At 44.8% G+C, this 16,730-nt stretch overlaps 1 protein-coding gene across 1 annotated transcript in view; it reads left to right on the top strand.

Annotated features, from left to right (window-relative positions):
• Window positions 1-16,377, top strand: part of ADRA1B (adrenoceptor alpha 1B) — a 47,904-nt gene extending 31,527 nt beyond the window's left edge. The window contains exon 2 of the mRNA XM_072824312.1: window positions 15,782-16,377. Within this exon, the coding sequence (XP_072680413.1) occupies window positions 15,782-16,377 (596 nt within the window). The remainder of the gene's footprint in view (window positions 1-15,781) is intronic.
• Window positions 16,378-16,730: the final 353 nt, after the last annotated feature.

Here is a 16,730-nt window from a genome sequence, read left to right as displayed (position 1 = left end):
GGGAAGAGATGGAGAAAATTGTATTTTCTGGAAATTCAGATTTTTCTGTGAGGAAAGGAGCTGTCTTAGGGAAATAATTAGAGCTGAGGGTGGAAAGTGAAACCCATCTCCCTCAATCACTGTCCCCAAGTGTCCCCTCTCCGCTGCCCTCCATAAAGCTGATGACGAAGCAACTGGAAGAGAGAAGAGAACTGCTCACCTTAAGAAATAAAGAAAAGAAAACAAAAAGAAAAGAATTTGGACCTCTTGGAGCAATCTGGGGAGGAGCTGAGATGGGAAGGGCAAGGAGGGGCACAGGGAGCCCAGTATTAAGTAGTACTTCAAATGTTTGGTGTGGGTGATTTTTCTCTGTGGGATCATTGCCTCCAGGTAGTATAAGCAAAGCAGGCTGTCAAGGTAAATGGAGCCTAAGAAGCAGGAGAGGCAGGAATGAAGTTAGTTCCCCTATGCCACTCTTGGAATCTAGAGACTTTGAGGGAAGATTTTGGACTTGCCAAGGTTAAGGAAATGTGACACTCAAGATAATCCTCCCTAGCTTTCAAGGGGCAGAAAGGCTCCCAGCGGACATCTGGGCTACACATATATAAACAGCACAGGCCATAAATATTGAGCCCATTCAGTCCTGTTTTCATGGAAATGCTCAGAAAACATTCTCATATGGCCTCAGCAAACCCAGCCAGTTCTCTGTCCTTCAGGCACTTCTAACTGGAAAGTTTCCTAACAGTGAGGAGACTGTGAACTCTGAGAAAGGGCTGGAATTTCAGGGTCATTTTGTGGCATGTTTGTGAACCTAGATTGAGAAGCAAGATAAAGTCCCATTTTGCTAAAATCTGGAGAGTGGCATGCATTCAGCAGCAAAGACTAATCATTTTATTATACAATATTCAGGAGGCCAGCAATGTGCCAAGCTCTCATGATGCACAAAGGCTAGAGAGGGCTCTGGTGAGAAGACAGGACAGCCTAGAGACAGCGGAGTAGCATCGCCACTCGCTCTGTAGTTGAGAAGTTCTGAAGGCTGCAGGCCCCCCAGCTGGGAAAAGTGTGTCCCAGACCAGACCATGCAGGTGGAAAAGAGACACAGCGCTGTCTGTGGGTCCCAGGTCTGAGCCTGCAGACCAGTTTGGAAATAGGGAAAAACTTTGATTACCACCAGCCACAGGACAGAACAGAGGGATGAGTCAGAGACAGGAAGGCAGGGAAGTAGGTAAACAGCTACTGAAGGAAGGGATGAAAGGCCTTGCACAGAGCCTAATGGCCTAAGTGGCCCAATCTCGCCATTTTACCATCTGATTCCTTAAGGCCAGTAATTGTCCCTGTTCTCTCGTGGAGCCTTTCATCCAAACACACCAAGCCTCTCTGCCAAGTGGCAGGTTCACATGCATCTTGGAAGGAAGGAGCAAGTGCACACAGCCTGTTTGTTCTGGGCTCAGAGGCATTCTGGCTGCAGGTATATGTTTGTACATTTTCCCCTAATTTTCATTCTGCCTCTAAAACCAGATGAACACAAAGCTTAGACTCTGAGAAGGAGAGGGCCTGGTAGCTAATGCAACCCCCTCATTGCATACGTGAAGGAATGGGACCCCAGAAAGATGATGATCTGTCCTAAAGGTCTGCCAGCTATTCCCCCTACTGTATGCTCAACCATTCTCTCTCTCTCCCCCTCCCTTTCCCTACTCCTCTCTCAATTTCTCTCTTGCTCTCTCTTTCAAGACAAAATCAATGTGTTTTCATTGCAAAAATAATTCTAAATACAAAGTGAAAGTCTTCCTGTAAATTCATCCTTCAGAAATAACCACCCAGAACAATTTGGTATATACTCACCCAGATTGTTTTTTCTGTGAACATGCTAATACACACAGCACACAGACACACAGATACACACAGTGTTTCTTTATAAAAATCAGATCACAGAAGGCATTGTTTCCTGAAACTTTCTTCTTTCTAGTTAATTCTGTCATGGGTATCATTCCTTGTAGACTTAGCTCACAATTTTAATAATGTGTGATTTTTTTATTGTGTGATAATACAAGGCTCATTTCACAATCTTCTATTGTTAGAAATTTAGGTAATTTCCTATGTGGGGTAACATAACTGCAGTTCCTTGTACTTTTATCTTTCTCTCTCTTTTAAGAGTTCTTCTATAAGATAAATTCCTGGACATGGAGTACGTAGATCAAAAGCTATGCTTATTCTAGTTTTATTAGATAATGGCAATTTTCCACTCAAAATCTACACTTCCAACCAGAATATACAAAAATGTCCCTTTTTCTCAGACCCTTGCCAAATTGAGCGTAAGCAATATTTCAATAGATTCCAAACTAATAGACCTGAAATATTTTGCTATTTATTTATAACATTTAATTAATTTATAGCATTATTTATTTTGTAAAGGAATTTTTTTTAAAGATTTTATTTTATTTATTCATGAGAGACACAGAGAGAGAGAGAGAGAGAGAGAGAGAGAGAAGCAGAGACACAGACCTCTGTGAAGCCTGGCTCCACGCAGGGAGCCGGACGTGGGACCCAATCCCGGGACTCCAGGATCACACCCTGGGCTGAAGGCAGGCGCTAAACCACTGAGCCACCCAGGGATCCCCAATTTTGTAAAGGAATTTAACTATGTTTTCACTTATTCACTGGCTGTCTAATTCTTGTTATTTGCTTATCCATAATGATTTGCTTTGTTTTCTATTGAATTGTTTTTTCTGTGATTGATTTGAAAGATAGCTTTGTGTTTGGGAAATATTATTACTTTTACTACTGCTTTGAATTATATTTCTCTCAAGTTAGAGGAAGCCTCTGTGTTTTTTCAAAGTTTGCAACCTTATCAGAATGTCTAGGCAAACTCATCAGTGCTTTTCTCTACAGATCCTGAACTTCTATCATGCTTTAAAAGTTCTTTCCTATTTCAAAATTATAAAAATATTCACTTATATCTTCTAATGCTTTAATAATTTTTATACTTAAAATCTTGGATGCATGTGGGTTTATTCTGATTAGGAAATAAAGTAAAGATCTGGTTCTATTGTTTCCAACTAGTGAGCCTAGTGTCCTAACACTGCCTAGAGAATCATCTCTTCTTTCCCATAAACATTGAAATGGCATATAAAATTCTCATGGATATTTGGCTCTCTTTCTAAACTATATAATTTCATTGATCTATCTGCCTTGTCCTGCACTTCCTGCTCTGGTATTTTTCTAAAAGCTTTTATTTATTTATTTGAGAGAGAGAGAGAGAGAGACCGTAAGCAGGAGAGAGAAAGGGAGAAGCAGATTCCCCACCAAACCTGTGTCAGACTCTATCTCAGGGCTCGATCCCAGGACCCCAGGATCATGACCTGAGCCATAGGCAGACACTTAACCAAATGAGCCACCCCGGTATTTTTTTAATTACTGTGATTTTTATGATAGATTTTAATATCTGTAGGAATGGGTTTACCCATCTTCCCCACACCACCATGCTTTATTTCAATTGACCTGGCTATTTCTTTCATAGTTATTCTTCCACATTCCATATTCTTCTATATATTTGGATCATTTAGTGTCCACCCCCCCCCCAAAAAAAAAAAAAACAAACAAAAAACCTCTTGTGTTGGCATTTTAATGAGGTTGTCTTGAATGTACAGATTCACTTGGGGAGAACTGAAGTTCTCTTGAATAGAGATTTCCTATACTAAAGCAAGCTATGTCTCTCCATTTAAATATGTCTCCCTTTTATGCCCCTTTATAAAGTTTTATAGCTTCCTTCACATAGGTCCCACTAATACTCAGTTTCTAAAAGTGTTCTTTGGAGAAATTGCTGTTTGCAGTAAGGTCGAAGCATGGAACACATTCAGTTCAGCACCAAAAGTGGAGCCTTCAGTACTGTGGAAATCTCTCTATCCCATCTGCTCTCTACTCTGGGCCTAAACCAGGAGGTAACTTCCTTCCTGAAAGATGAAATGCACCAGTTAATCGGTAAATGGTGGCACTAACCGTATGCCCAGTGCTAGAGTACAGGACACAGACCTCATCTTCAAGGAGTGCTGATGCTGCCCAAGAAGACAAGTGGCACAACCTTTAAGAATGGCATCCCATATTAACCTATGAGTTGCAGCTCTATTCTGATGGGAAATAAAGAAAAGAAGAGGCCTGGAGCAATTGGGGAAGGCTCCAGGAAGGAGGGGGAAACTGAACTGGCTGTTGTCATGTGGTTACCACTTAAAGAAAGAAAAGGAAGGAAGCGAGGTATAAGCAAGGGAATCGCTCACAACCATTTATTCAGCACCTCCTATGAATCTGAAACTGGCCTAGGCACATGAAGAGGACATTATATGCCCAACAGTTGTTTTTATACATTCACTATAAAGCAGGCTTAGTGTTAAATGCTAGGGAAACCAAGACAAGTAAGATAGACCCTGGCCTGGAGAATCTTGTAAGTAAGGGATGCAGACTTTCGCCTAAGTCCAACAAGTGTTATGATAGAAATCTGTGGAGTGAATAGCAAAGACTCTTAATCTGGTGACTGTGCACCTCCTGAGTACCCATGGATTGGATTCAGTGGGTCTGTGAGCCCCTCAAATTTGTGGTGCCAAGTTACCTGCATAACCAGCATTGGCAGGTTAAGAATCACTGGAGTAGAGTGACGTAAAACTCTTGGTTTCTAGATCTTGGCATCTTCATGTCCAGAGAAAATATATGTAAACCATTATACCATTACAAATAACAAGTAAAAAACTCTAGACGCCTCCCATCACAGAAGTGTTCTAAGAGCTCAGAGCCAATACTGTCTTAGAGAAACTGCCCAGCTTTAGGACCAGGCAGATTTGGGTTGGAATCCCAGCTCTGCCATTTAATGACAGTGTGACCTTGAGTGAGTTCCATGCCCTTAGATACTCGATTTCCACATCTGTAATTAAGAATTGAGAATTAGAGACACCCCCTCCTCCTCCTGCCTATTGCAATGGTGAAATTAGGTAAGATGTACGAGTCACCTGGATCTTAGCAGGTCTTTATGGACTGCTCATTCCCTCCTCTTGCTTTTACACTTCCAAGGAAACCATGCAGCATGGGCTGTAGTTGTGTGTACGAGGACTCTGAGTCAGGCCTGGAAAGGATGGAGAGGAGGAGGGGAAAGTAAATGCATCTCAGACCAGTGGACAGTGTGAATAAAGGGAAAGGAGCCAGAAAAGTCAACTCATGTTGTGAAGATTCAGTCCATTGCAGCCAAGTTGAGAAGGTCTTAAATTCCAGGCTCAGCAGTTTGAACTTTATCCTATAAACTATGGGAGCCACTGGAGGGTTTGGGGCAAGGGTGTCAACCCCTTGGTGAGGTGGCTTTCAGCCCAGCCTCTGCTCATCCATGAATCTCGAGATACTCAGGAAAACAATTTTAAAAATAAAATTGTAACATGAGCTAAAGCAGTGCCTTTCACCTCAGGATCTTGTTAAAAAGCATATTCTGATTCACTGGATCACTGAGGTTCTGCATTTCTAATACGCACCCAGGTGATATGGATGCTGTTTATCTATGAACCTTACTTTGAGTAGCCAGGGGCTAACATATTTCAGTTTTATTATTTATATTACTATTATCATTCCTGCAACACATGTTGGCTGAGTGCCCGTCACGTGTCAGGCACTGTACTAGGCCCTGGGGAAAGGGAAAAGTCAGACATGAACCCTCCTTTGTAGAAGCTCACAGTCTAACCAGAAGAGATGAGCCCTCAGCAACTGTGATTCAAGGTAGAAAGTGAGGAATGCTATATTTTGGCATTCTGATAAAGTGCTTTGACAATTCAGCAAAGAGAGAGATTGTTCCCAGTTGAGGGAGAAATTTGCCTGGCGCTTAAGGAAGTGAATAGAAGCTTCTTTTTCTTATTATTAAACAATGAGTAAGAACCCAGACTTCAAAGTTGGATTTTCAGCCTTTTTAGACATGTGACTTTGTTAATCTCTTAAACCTCAGTTGCTTCATCTGTAAAATGAGATACAGTAATAGCAGAGGTGCTGGAAGGATTGTATGAGCAAATGAATGTAAACGTAGTACCTACTAACTGGTTCCTCATTCACTGCAAATGGTGGCTCTGGTGAGTATTATTGTTCTTGTTTACTTTAAAGCTTAGCGCGGTCTGTTGGACCCAAAGATATTGTATTTGTTGGACAACTTTATGATCTCATTTTAGGGTTAAGTGGCAAATGAAAATGGAAAACCTCAAAGGGAATTTCCAGATCCAAGGAAACTCCTTCATAAAACTGGTGCTGAAAGAATTAGCAACCATTTCAAATTTTTTGAGTTTTTATTGAGCCAAACTGTTTCAGCTAGGGAGACTTGGCTTGGCTGTAGGTGTAGTTAAAGGCTCCTACTAAGAGCCATGTTGAAAAGGAGTTTGATTTGATTTACAAGCTGATCAAAATAGTTTTACCACCCACTGGTTCCCCTGAGGTCATCAGCTTGTCTGATGCTGTGAAATAAGTCAAATCAAATCTATAATCCTAAAGTCCCAGAAGTAGGGATCATCCCACTTTGCTCATAGGCTATATGGGAATTAAATAAAATACAGTATAGGAAGTTGGCTGGCACATAACAAGGACCCAATAAACACAGTATCTTTGGTTTACCTCTTATTTTTTAAATAATATTCATTGGACTTTTTCCCAATTACAAAAATAATTCATGTTTCCAATTTTGGAAAACACAGAAAAGCACGTAGATGATAAATTCTGTTGATGTCTCCTCAACGTGTATCCTTCAGTCCTTTGTCCACATCCGCATGCATATTTTGTTTCCCTGCGTACTATACTAGTAGTGATTGCCAGCTTCTGTCAAAGGCGGCCTGGATTCAAATTCTAACTGGATCACCCACTAACTCTGTGACATCCAACCACTTACCTTCCATTCCCCTGCGTGTAATGGTCATGGCCTTCAGGGGGCTCATGCAGGTTGGCCACAGTCATCTAGAAGTGCTGTAGAGAACTGTGTGGAATGACACTGCCTAGCGCTGCACCTGGCACAGCCGTGCTGGGCTGCCTTAGAAACGCTGGCAGTTGAAAGCAAACTAAGGTTAAGTATTTACCCAGTGATTGGCACAGAGTCAGAGCTTGTCAAATGGTAGCTGCTATTCCACAAACACTCCCTCTGGTTTTGAAGACTGGAGGTTCACAGGGGTTTGAGACCTTGTATTCACTGTTCTGATTTGTTGAGTGGCACTTTAAGGATGACCCACTGGGACCACATCCAGCCAAGAAATGCTTCTCCCTGAGCTGATCCTGCTCAGCCTTGGCTTTTGATTCTTACACTTCCCAATCCCTCTAAATCACCCTTGCCCTCAGGCAGGCAAAACCCAAGTGGCGTGGGTGGGCTCAATGCACCATCTGCTAGCCTGTCTACCCCTAGGGGGAGCTTGTGCTCCCCCTCCTACACTGCTTACCCAGATAGAAGTGTTCCTAAGTGTTGTCCCATTGGATCTGCTTAAAAGGCCTCAGTAGGGGCAGCTCAGGTGTCTCAGCGGTTTAGCGCCACCTTCTGCCAGGGGCATGATCCTGGAGACCCGGGATCCCACGTCAGGCTCCCTGCATGGAGCCTGCTTCTCCCTCTGCCTGTGTCTCTACCTGCCTCTCTTTCTCTCTCTCTCTCTCTCTCTCTCTCTCTCTCTCTCTGTCTCTTATGAATAAATAAATAAATCTATCTTAAAAAAAAAAAAGGCCTCAGTAGGAGACCACCAGGAAGCATCACAGTAGAGCCACAGAATTTCCCAGGGCTGCTCCTAGATGGCTGCTCAAATTCACTACGGATTTGAATTGGTGTGCAAGATAGCTGGAAATGACAGCTAGAGATGGCACAAGAAACTCTGAGTCTCAAATTCAATCAGTTGGTCATTGAGCAAATATCTATTCAGCATGTACCCCAAGGCTGGGTTCTATGAGAATATTTTTCCCTGTTCATTTTTCTTTCAATCCCTTAGGTTCCTCAAAGTGGAATTCCTCTTAGTTTAGCAAGTAGTTAATATCCCCACAATCCCAGCTAATCTCCTTTAAAGAAAAAAAAAAAAAGGAGCAGGTTGGGATGCCTGAGTGGCTGAGCAGTTGAATGTCTGCCTTCAGCTCAGGGCATGATCCTGGAGTCCCAGGATCCAGTCCCACATCGGGTTCCCTGCACGGAGCCTGCTTCTTCTGCCTGTCTCTGCCTCTCTCTGCATGTCTCTTATGAATAAATAAATAAAATCTTTAAAAGAGAGAGAGAGAGAGAGCAGGCTTCAGGTCTTCCACTGTCTGGAGCAATCCAGGGATACTACTACCATTTTTTTCATCTAATTTTTCTCTGCTGTGATATTCTATTTATAACAAGTGGAGCCAATTTAAAAATAGTGCCAAAAAGCTTCCTAAAGAATGTTTAGTTTAGATACCAAAGCAAGTTGATCTAAAGAAAAGCATTAAGAAACTGGTGGTCCAGGCAATCGAGTAACTAATGCTTAGGGAGCCCTAGACTTGAGATGGATTCTTCCCCAGAAAGACACATGAACACTGCATACAATTTCAGCATATTTGAGAATCATATCGTGCCCATCCTTGGGCCTGTGTCAGAAAGAGCAATAGAGTGGAAGTGCCAGCACCAGGTCACCACAGTAGATCCTGTCCTTTTTGCCACATTCCTCATCTTTGTAGCAGCAATACTGGCGTTAACAGCAGTGTTGGTAGTACTAATAGCAGCTTGTTTGAAGCAGTCGGAATAGCTGTACTTACTGGGCGCTTTCAACATGCCCGGCACTCATCAAGCCTAGGTTCATCTCCTCCACGCAGGAAAGAATTATCACTGTCCCCATTTGCCAGGAAACTGAGCCTCACTGAGCTCAAGTAGCTTCTCCAAGGTCACACAGTTGGGAAGCCAGAGTCAGCATCTGAACCCAGATCTACCTACCTTTGACATCTGAACAGGTCCTTAACCACTGACCAATAAATGTTTGTTGGATCCAATGAATGATGCCTGAATATGTTCTAGCAGTTTCTGCTAGTCACCAGCTGGGTGACCTTGAGCAAGTCACTCACTCTCACTGAACTTCCATTAAGGAAAGTTTCCCAGCTCTGTCAAGCCAGGATTCTAAGATACAGGGGCAAGGAGCATCACAGCATTTCATGAGCAAGAGAAGTAGGGCCAGGCTCAGGACATGCACCATGAGTTGGTGCCTGTGTCAAAAAGGCTGCCTCAGCCCTGACCTAAAGCAGAGACAGCAGGCTTCCAGGAACCCACATTTTCTCTTGATATTTGCTTCCCTCTCCACACAGCCTTTTTCCCCCCTGCCAAAGGTCTGTTTGGATGCCCAGGAGAAAAGATTCTTTTCACTGATCCTCTTTCATGCTCAAGAGGCCCAGCACCTCCCCTAATTCATCAAGGCTTCCTGGCTGCATCAGGGCCAGCCGGTGTAGCACACAAGACACCTCAGCCCAGTAGCTTTGTGAGGCTGAGGGGAGGGGAAGAGAGAAGCAAAACTATGCTGGCAATCGAGAAGCCGCTGGTCCAGCCCTTGACACACACTGCCCCTCTGCGGTAGGTCTAGAGAAGAGGGCACTTCCCAGCAAGGATGGGCAGGGCTTGCATCTTCAGCTTCGTGGAGACTGTATTTAAATGCTGGAGAGAACCCAGATAAAACCAGTCAACTAAAGGAAGGAAAGTGAAGCCCAGAAAGGGAAAGCAACTTACTCTGAATGACACATCAAGTTATCAAACATAGGTCCTGCATATAGATTTCCTGTAATTAGATTTCTAGCCCAATGAGTGATTGACAAGAATAAAAATTATTTGGTTGGGGCACTTGGGTGGCACAGTCCGCTAAGCATTCTAACTCTTGGTTTTGGTTCAGGTCATGATTTCAGGCTCATGAGATCAAGCCCTCAGTCCAGGTCTGTCCTAAGTACAGAGTCCCCATCAGATTCTCTCTCCCTCTCCCTCTGCCACTCCTGCTTGTGCATGCTCTCTCTCTCTCTCTCTCTCTAATAAATAAATAATTTTTCTAAAAAAAATAATTATTTGGTTAATAGCATTAATGCAAAGTTGATTGGGTATCAGGCTCCAGATACCCTGAGTGCTAATAAGGACTTTACATGTTTTATCTTCTTAATTCTCTTTTCATTTTTTTGTATATTTTTTATTGGAGTTTGATTTGCCAACATAGTATAACACCCAGTGCTCATTCCGTCAAGTGCCCCCCTCAGTGCCCGTTATCTTCTTAATTCTCAAAATAACCTAGAGGCATGGTATCAGTAGTAGGCCCATTTTGCTGATGAGAAAACTGAGGTTTAGGCACAGTGTGAAACCTGTTCAAGGTCACTTGGCTGCTGGTGAGAGAGCTTGTATTCTATCTTAAGGAGTCTAGTTCTTTGTGTGTGTGTGTGTGTGTGTGTGTGTGTGTATTTTTTTTATTGGAGTTTGATTTGCCAACATACAGTATAACACCCAGTGCTCATCCCGTCACATGCCCCCCTCAGTGCCTGTCACCCAGTCATCCCATCCCCCCACCCACCTCCCCTTCCATTAAGGAGTCCAATTCTAATAAGGAAAGAGACTTTTTATCAGAAGTCACTAAAAGTTTGCTCAGGGTGGGTATGCAATAGTAGGGTCTTCCGGAGGACAAAATAAAACAAAATGCAAGGGGAACAAGAGGGCAAAGTCATTACTTAGCTTTTAGACAAGTAAGGATTAAAAACTGACCAAACCCAGAGTTGTAGAGAAAATATCACAATCATACACACCCAACAGAAGGTAAATTGATATAACTAATTCAGAAGGCAATCTGGCTAGCTGTCAGCACTTAAATGTGGCACTGACTCAGTGATTCTTCAAGTAGGAATTTATCCTACAGAAACACTCAAACATGCAAAAAGCAAAATGCATAAGGCTTTTTATTACTATAGTTTGTAACAGTCAAAATTGGAAATCACTACTTGACTATCATTAGAAAAGAGTTAAGTTTGGAGAAAGTTAAACTAGTGTATATCCAGACAGTAGGATGTAATGTCCTGATATGGGGAAAGGTTTTATAGATATAAATATATATATTTTTTAAGATTTATTTATTTACTTTAGAGAGAGTGTGTGCATAAGCATATGGGAAGGAAGGGCAGAGGGAGAGGGAGAGACAATCCCAAGCAGACTCTGAACTGAATGCACAGTCCAATGTGGGACTTGATCTCACAACCCTGAGATCATGACGTGAGCTGAAACCAATAGTCAGATGCTTAACTACTGGTACCGACACCTGTCTTAGATATATTCTAAGTGAAGAAAGAAATTTGGGGATCACTTTTTTTAAGTAAGTGAAGTGGTTGCTGTTTTTTATTTAAGATTTTATTTTTAAGTAATCTCTAATGCAATGTGGGGCTCAAACTTACAACCACATGCTGTACCAACTGAGCCAGCCGGGTGTCCCAAGTGAGGTTTTTTTAACAGACTATTTTTCAAAGCAGTTTTAGACTCACACCCAAATTGTCAGGGAGGTTCTGAGATTTCCCATACTCCTGCTGCCCCCACATATGCACAGCCTCTGCCATTATCAACATCCCCTACCAGAGTGGTACACCTGTTATAGTGGATGAACCTCACTGGCATGGCATTTTCACCCAAAGTCCACAGTTTACATTAGGGTTCACTCTTGGCGTTGTATATTCTGTGGATTTAGACAAATGTATAATGACATGTATCCACCATTATAACATCATACAAAGTAGTTCCAGTGCCCTAAAAATCCTCTGGTCTCCCTCTATTCATCCCTCCATCTGTTATTTTTGTAATAAAAATATACAAATCTGGAGAGGAAAAGAATAGAAATGAAGAGGTAGTTCTTGCCCAGAAGGAATTTAAAGTCTGGGTGGTGAGAAGGACTCAACCATCCCTGGGATGGCTTAACAACATAAACAGGCAAACAGTAAAATAATAGAATAAGATGTGACTGTATACCTTCTGCGGGGTACAGAATAAAGAAGTCAGTGTGAGTTGGGTGGGGTCCATCAGAGCAGAGTTCCTGGAGAAGGCTCCTGATTGGGCCAGGATATAAAGTATTTTTGGAAAAACAGCCTCTATTTATTATTTATTATACCTATGTCAAATATTTTACATGGATATTTTCATGTGTTCAAAATAACCCTATGGAACAGATACTGTCCCCGATTTATGGATGAGAAAATTGAGTCTGAGAGGGCCAATTAACTTTTCTAAAGCCAAACCATTAGTACACAAAAAAAGGGATTCAAAAGTAGGTCTGAGATCCCACACCCTGTGTTCAAGCCACAGGATCACACTGCCTAAATTGGCGGAAGGGTGACAAAGGCAGGCAAAGAATGGAAGGCAAAGAATGACCTTCTTCTCAGAGGAACAAGTAGCTCAGGGAGTCCAAACTCACAATGTGGCTATAAATAAATGCTATGAAAAAAAAGTCAGCATAATTCCCTTACTTTTAGCTGAATACTTCTCAGAGCCATAGTCCTTGAAAATACTTTGTAAGAAAATCAAGGCAAAGATCCAGCCCATCTTTGTCCTTACAAGGGGCTTCCAATATGATGGCAATGAAGAACCAGAAAGAAATGCCACCTGGGCATAGGGGGGGACACAGTAACATTTATGCCACTCTCATAATGCCATGTGTGCTCTGTTGCAATGACCTGTTACTATGTCTGTCTCCCCACTTGCCTGTGGGCCGCCATGGGGCAGAGACCACACCCCAAGTCATCTCTGTATCCCCGTAGCTTGGCTTCATGCCTGGCACTTAGCAGGAACTCAGTATTTGTGGAATGAATGAATGAGCGAATGAATAAATGTATAAAAATGTAAAGAGCTATTACTATCATATGTTGGTGCCCTGATCTGTAAAACGAGACCAACAATAATACCTTCATCAAAGGATTATTTCAACAATTAAATCGGCTAATGGTATAAAGGGTTTAGCACAGGACCTGTACAGAGCACACATACAATATAAACAGTGGTTCTGATGAATATTAGCAGTTAGCATTATGGTTGTGTATCCTTTAAAAGAGCCAATCCCTAAGGATGTATCCCCATCAAGCCATTCACATTTTACTATCATCTTCAATGGGGTTGGCAAGCAAAGCTACGAGTCTGTTTTCAGCAAGCATGCTCTCCTAATCTTAATGTCCTTGCTTTTGCCACTACTGCCTATGCATCCCCACACCTGGGGCCTGAGGGTCCTCATTAAGACAGTGTGCCTACCTGTACACACGCTCATCAGCACTTACCCTCCAGGGTAATGTACAAGGCTTCCGACGTTTCTGCCCTCTCTCCACTTCTCCCAAAATGTATTCTCCAGCTTTGCATTTGTCAAGACCAGTGCCTATGCCCTTCAGACTCAGTGACAGAAACAAGGACATCCCCATGGTCAGAGACAACTCATCCAGTCATGGATATTAGGTGTTCACATGCCATGTGTGTATTTCAGTGGGGGCCTTCCATACAGCGAAGGATCTGGGATGGTGGGATGAAAACATAATGGTGCTGACCTTGTCACAAATCAGACCACAAAGTGGTGCCCTTATCTGTCTCCTCTAAAGCAAACCAAGAATGTATAGCCCACTCCCACATTTCCCCCTGAGTTGGGATAAGAATCAGTGTAGTGAGTTGCCTGGCTGGCTCAGTTGCTACAGCATGAGCTTCTTGATCTCAGAGTCGTGAGTTTGAGCCCCACGTTGGGTGTAGAGATTACTTAAACAAACTTTTAAAAAAAAGTACATTTATAATTGGCACTTATATCCAGGTATGGGTAGCCCCCTTCCTTTTTTTAAGACTTTATTCATTTATTTAGAGGGGGGAGAGATAGAGGGAGAGAGAATTTGGAGCAGACTCCATGCTGAGCAATAAGCCCAACACGGCACTTGATCTCACGACCCTAAGATCATGACCTGAGCTGAAATCAAAAGCTGGATGCTTAACTGACTGAGCCACTCAGGTGCCCCTGGATAAACCCTCTTTCTAAGTTTAAACTCTTGCAGGGCTTAGCCCTTCACCAGGAGCCCAGAGACATGGTTTGAAATAACAAAAAAGAAAGAAAGGAAAGGAGGGACTGAGGGAGGAAGGAAGGTCCTATAACGTATGATCGCATTTATCAAATCATTTAAAAACGCGTTATACAACAGGGGGAAAAAATCTGAAGGTATGTACACCAAATGTGATTACTCTGCTTTGCAGGGTTATGTGTGCATTCAAAATAATTTTTGTTTGCTTTTTTGTATTTTCTGATTTTTCCACAAAGGGTCTTATAAATACCATTTGAAAACCATATTTTGTATTCAAACAGAACTTAGTTTAAATCCCAGCTATACTGCCAACAGGCTGTGTAACCTGGGGCAAGTCATTTACCCTCTCCAAGTCTTAGTTGCCTTGCATTTAAAATGAAAATTGTTTTTAATTTAATATTGCCATAAAATGTTTCTGGCTCTGAAATTAGAGGGATGAGTTAATCATGTTTTTCCATCATAGCATCTCACTGGAAGGCCTCTCTCTTACTTTATTGATTTATTTCCTTGTATTCCCATTTCCCTCTGCCTACCCCCTCAGGCAACCGTTTTGTGTTTGACATTATTTGAAAGTGTTTTTTGCAAAATGTGTGTGGTTGTTTGGTGTGTTACTTAAATAGTATTATGTTGTAAATCTCCATTCTGTTTCCTATTTGTTCATAAAGAATGATGTTTTTAGGATCTTTCCATATTGCTACATGGACATGCCATCCAGGGCTCCAAGTGTGGCACAATCGCTGCACTAGGCATCTAGCCCACTCACCCTTTCCATAATTCCCAGTGAGGGACACCTAGGTTCTCTCTAACTCTCCATCATCATAAGCAACACTGCTCTGAGCATACTCATGCATGTCCCCTTATGGACCTGTGTGAAAATTCTTTGAGATCTATGCCTTAGTGCAGAACTTTTGGGTCAAGAGGTCTGTAAATATACTTAATGAGACCAAGTGGGGCCAGAGTCTTCAGCACTGCTTCACAGCCTGTGCCTCCACTAGCCCTTAAGAAGGCTCCCCATGTCCCCACAACCCTGCCTACACTTAGCGCTCTCCAACTTCCTGATTTTTGCCAGCCCAACAGACACGTTGTATCTCTGTGTGGTTTTCGTTGTAATTTATTTGACTCCCTAATATTTCGAGCATCTTGGCCCTAAGGTTTCCTGTTTTGTAAATTGCCTATTCATTTTCTTTGCCCACATCGGGAATGCTCCTTTTTCTTGTCGACTTGCAGGAGTTCCTTACATATTCTTAAGTACCCATCCCTCGACCAGCTTAAACATTGGAAATACCTTCTCTCATCCTTGCCTCATAGTTCATGTGTCTGAAGTGTTGAGTCGTTTTTCTTTCACCCCCTAGATCAAAAACATCGTCCTTTACCTTGCCTTCTCTAACTTTTCAAGTGTCCCGTTTCACATCTAGGTCCTTAAGACCTCTCCTATTTGCTGCGGGAATAAAGCCGGCGTCCGCTCCGAGGCCTTTTGTAGGACAAAATGACGCAGCTACAGCGCCTACCTGGCACAATGCCCGCGACCCACGGGCTGTGCAAATGCAGGTGGTGATAGCTACGGCTGAGCTCGGAGGCCGGTGAGCCAGACCAGGAACGGTCTTATAGGGGTGACGGGGGCGTTGCGGAGGCTGGCCCCGGAGACGAACGTCGGATTCGCTCCCGGGGAGACGGAGAGGCGGCCGCGCGGCGGAGAAGGCGCCCGGCGGGGCGCGGCGGGGCGGGGCGGGCCTCACTACTCACCACCTGCTGTCTCTTTCTGCCCGTGCCCCCCCCCCTGCAGGCTCCCTGTTCTCCACCCTGAAGCCCCCCGACGCCGTGTTCAAGGTGGTGTTCTGGCTGGGCTACTTCAACAGCTGCCTCAACCCCATCATCTACCCGTGCTCCAGCAAGGAGTTCAAGCGCGCCTTCGTGCGCATCCTCGGCTGCCAGTGTCGCGGCCGCCGCCGCCGCCGCCGCCGCCGTCGCCTGGGCGGCTGCGCCTACACCTACCGGCCGTGGACGCGCGGCGGCTCGCTGGAGCGCTCGCAGTCGCGCAAGGACTCGCTGGACGACAGCGGCAGCTGCCTGAGCGGCAGCCAGCGGACCCTCCCGTCGGCCTCGCCGAGCCCCGGCTACCTGGGCCGCGCCGCGCCGCCGCCCGTCGAGCTGTGCGCCGTCCCCGAGTGGAAGGCGCCGGGCGCGCTGCTGAGCCTGCCCGCGCCCCAGCCCCCCGGCCGCCGCGGCCGCCGGGACTCGGGCCCGCTCTTCACCTTCAGGCTCCTGGCGGAGCGCGGGAGCCCCGCGGCCGGAGACGGCGCCTGCCGGCCCGAGCCCGACGCGGCCAACGGGCAGCCAGGCTTCAAGACCAACATGCCCCTGGCGCCCGGGCAGTTTTAGGGGGGCCTGCGGGGGGGAGGGGGGCGAAACCACCGTGGGGGGAGGGCGGGCGAGGGGGGAGGGCGGCGGCGCCCGGGGGAGGCGGGGGGGCGGGGGGCAGCTGCTTTGCTGGCAGGGGCATGGGTGCCAGGTACAGCGGAGGGCTGGGCGAGCATGCCGAGAGCCTGGGGCCCCGACGCCGGCCGGGATGTCCGTCTGTCTCTCTGTACATATCCAAACGAGTCCCTGTGTGCACGTATTTAACCGTGGGTACACGTGCGTGTGTCTGTGCGGTGTCCGTGTGGTCTGCGTGCGCGCGTGGGTGCGGCCACCGGGGGGGGGGGCAGCGGGGGCGCCGTCGGCCCGGGACCTCG

Source organism: Canis lupus, chromosome 4 (genome assembly GCF_048164855.1).
Source record: "Canis lupus baileyi chromosome 4, mCanLup2.hap1, whole genome shotgun sequence".
NCBI classification, from domain to species: Eukaryota; Metazoa; Chordata; class Mammalia; order Carnivora; family Canidae; genus Canis; species Canis lupus.
The sequence above is the reverse complement of the archived record's forward strand: the minus strand, read 5'-3'. Positions and strand labels throughout refer to the sequence as shown.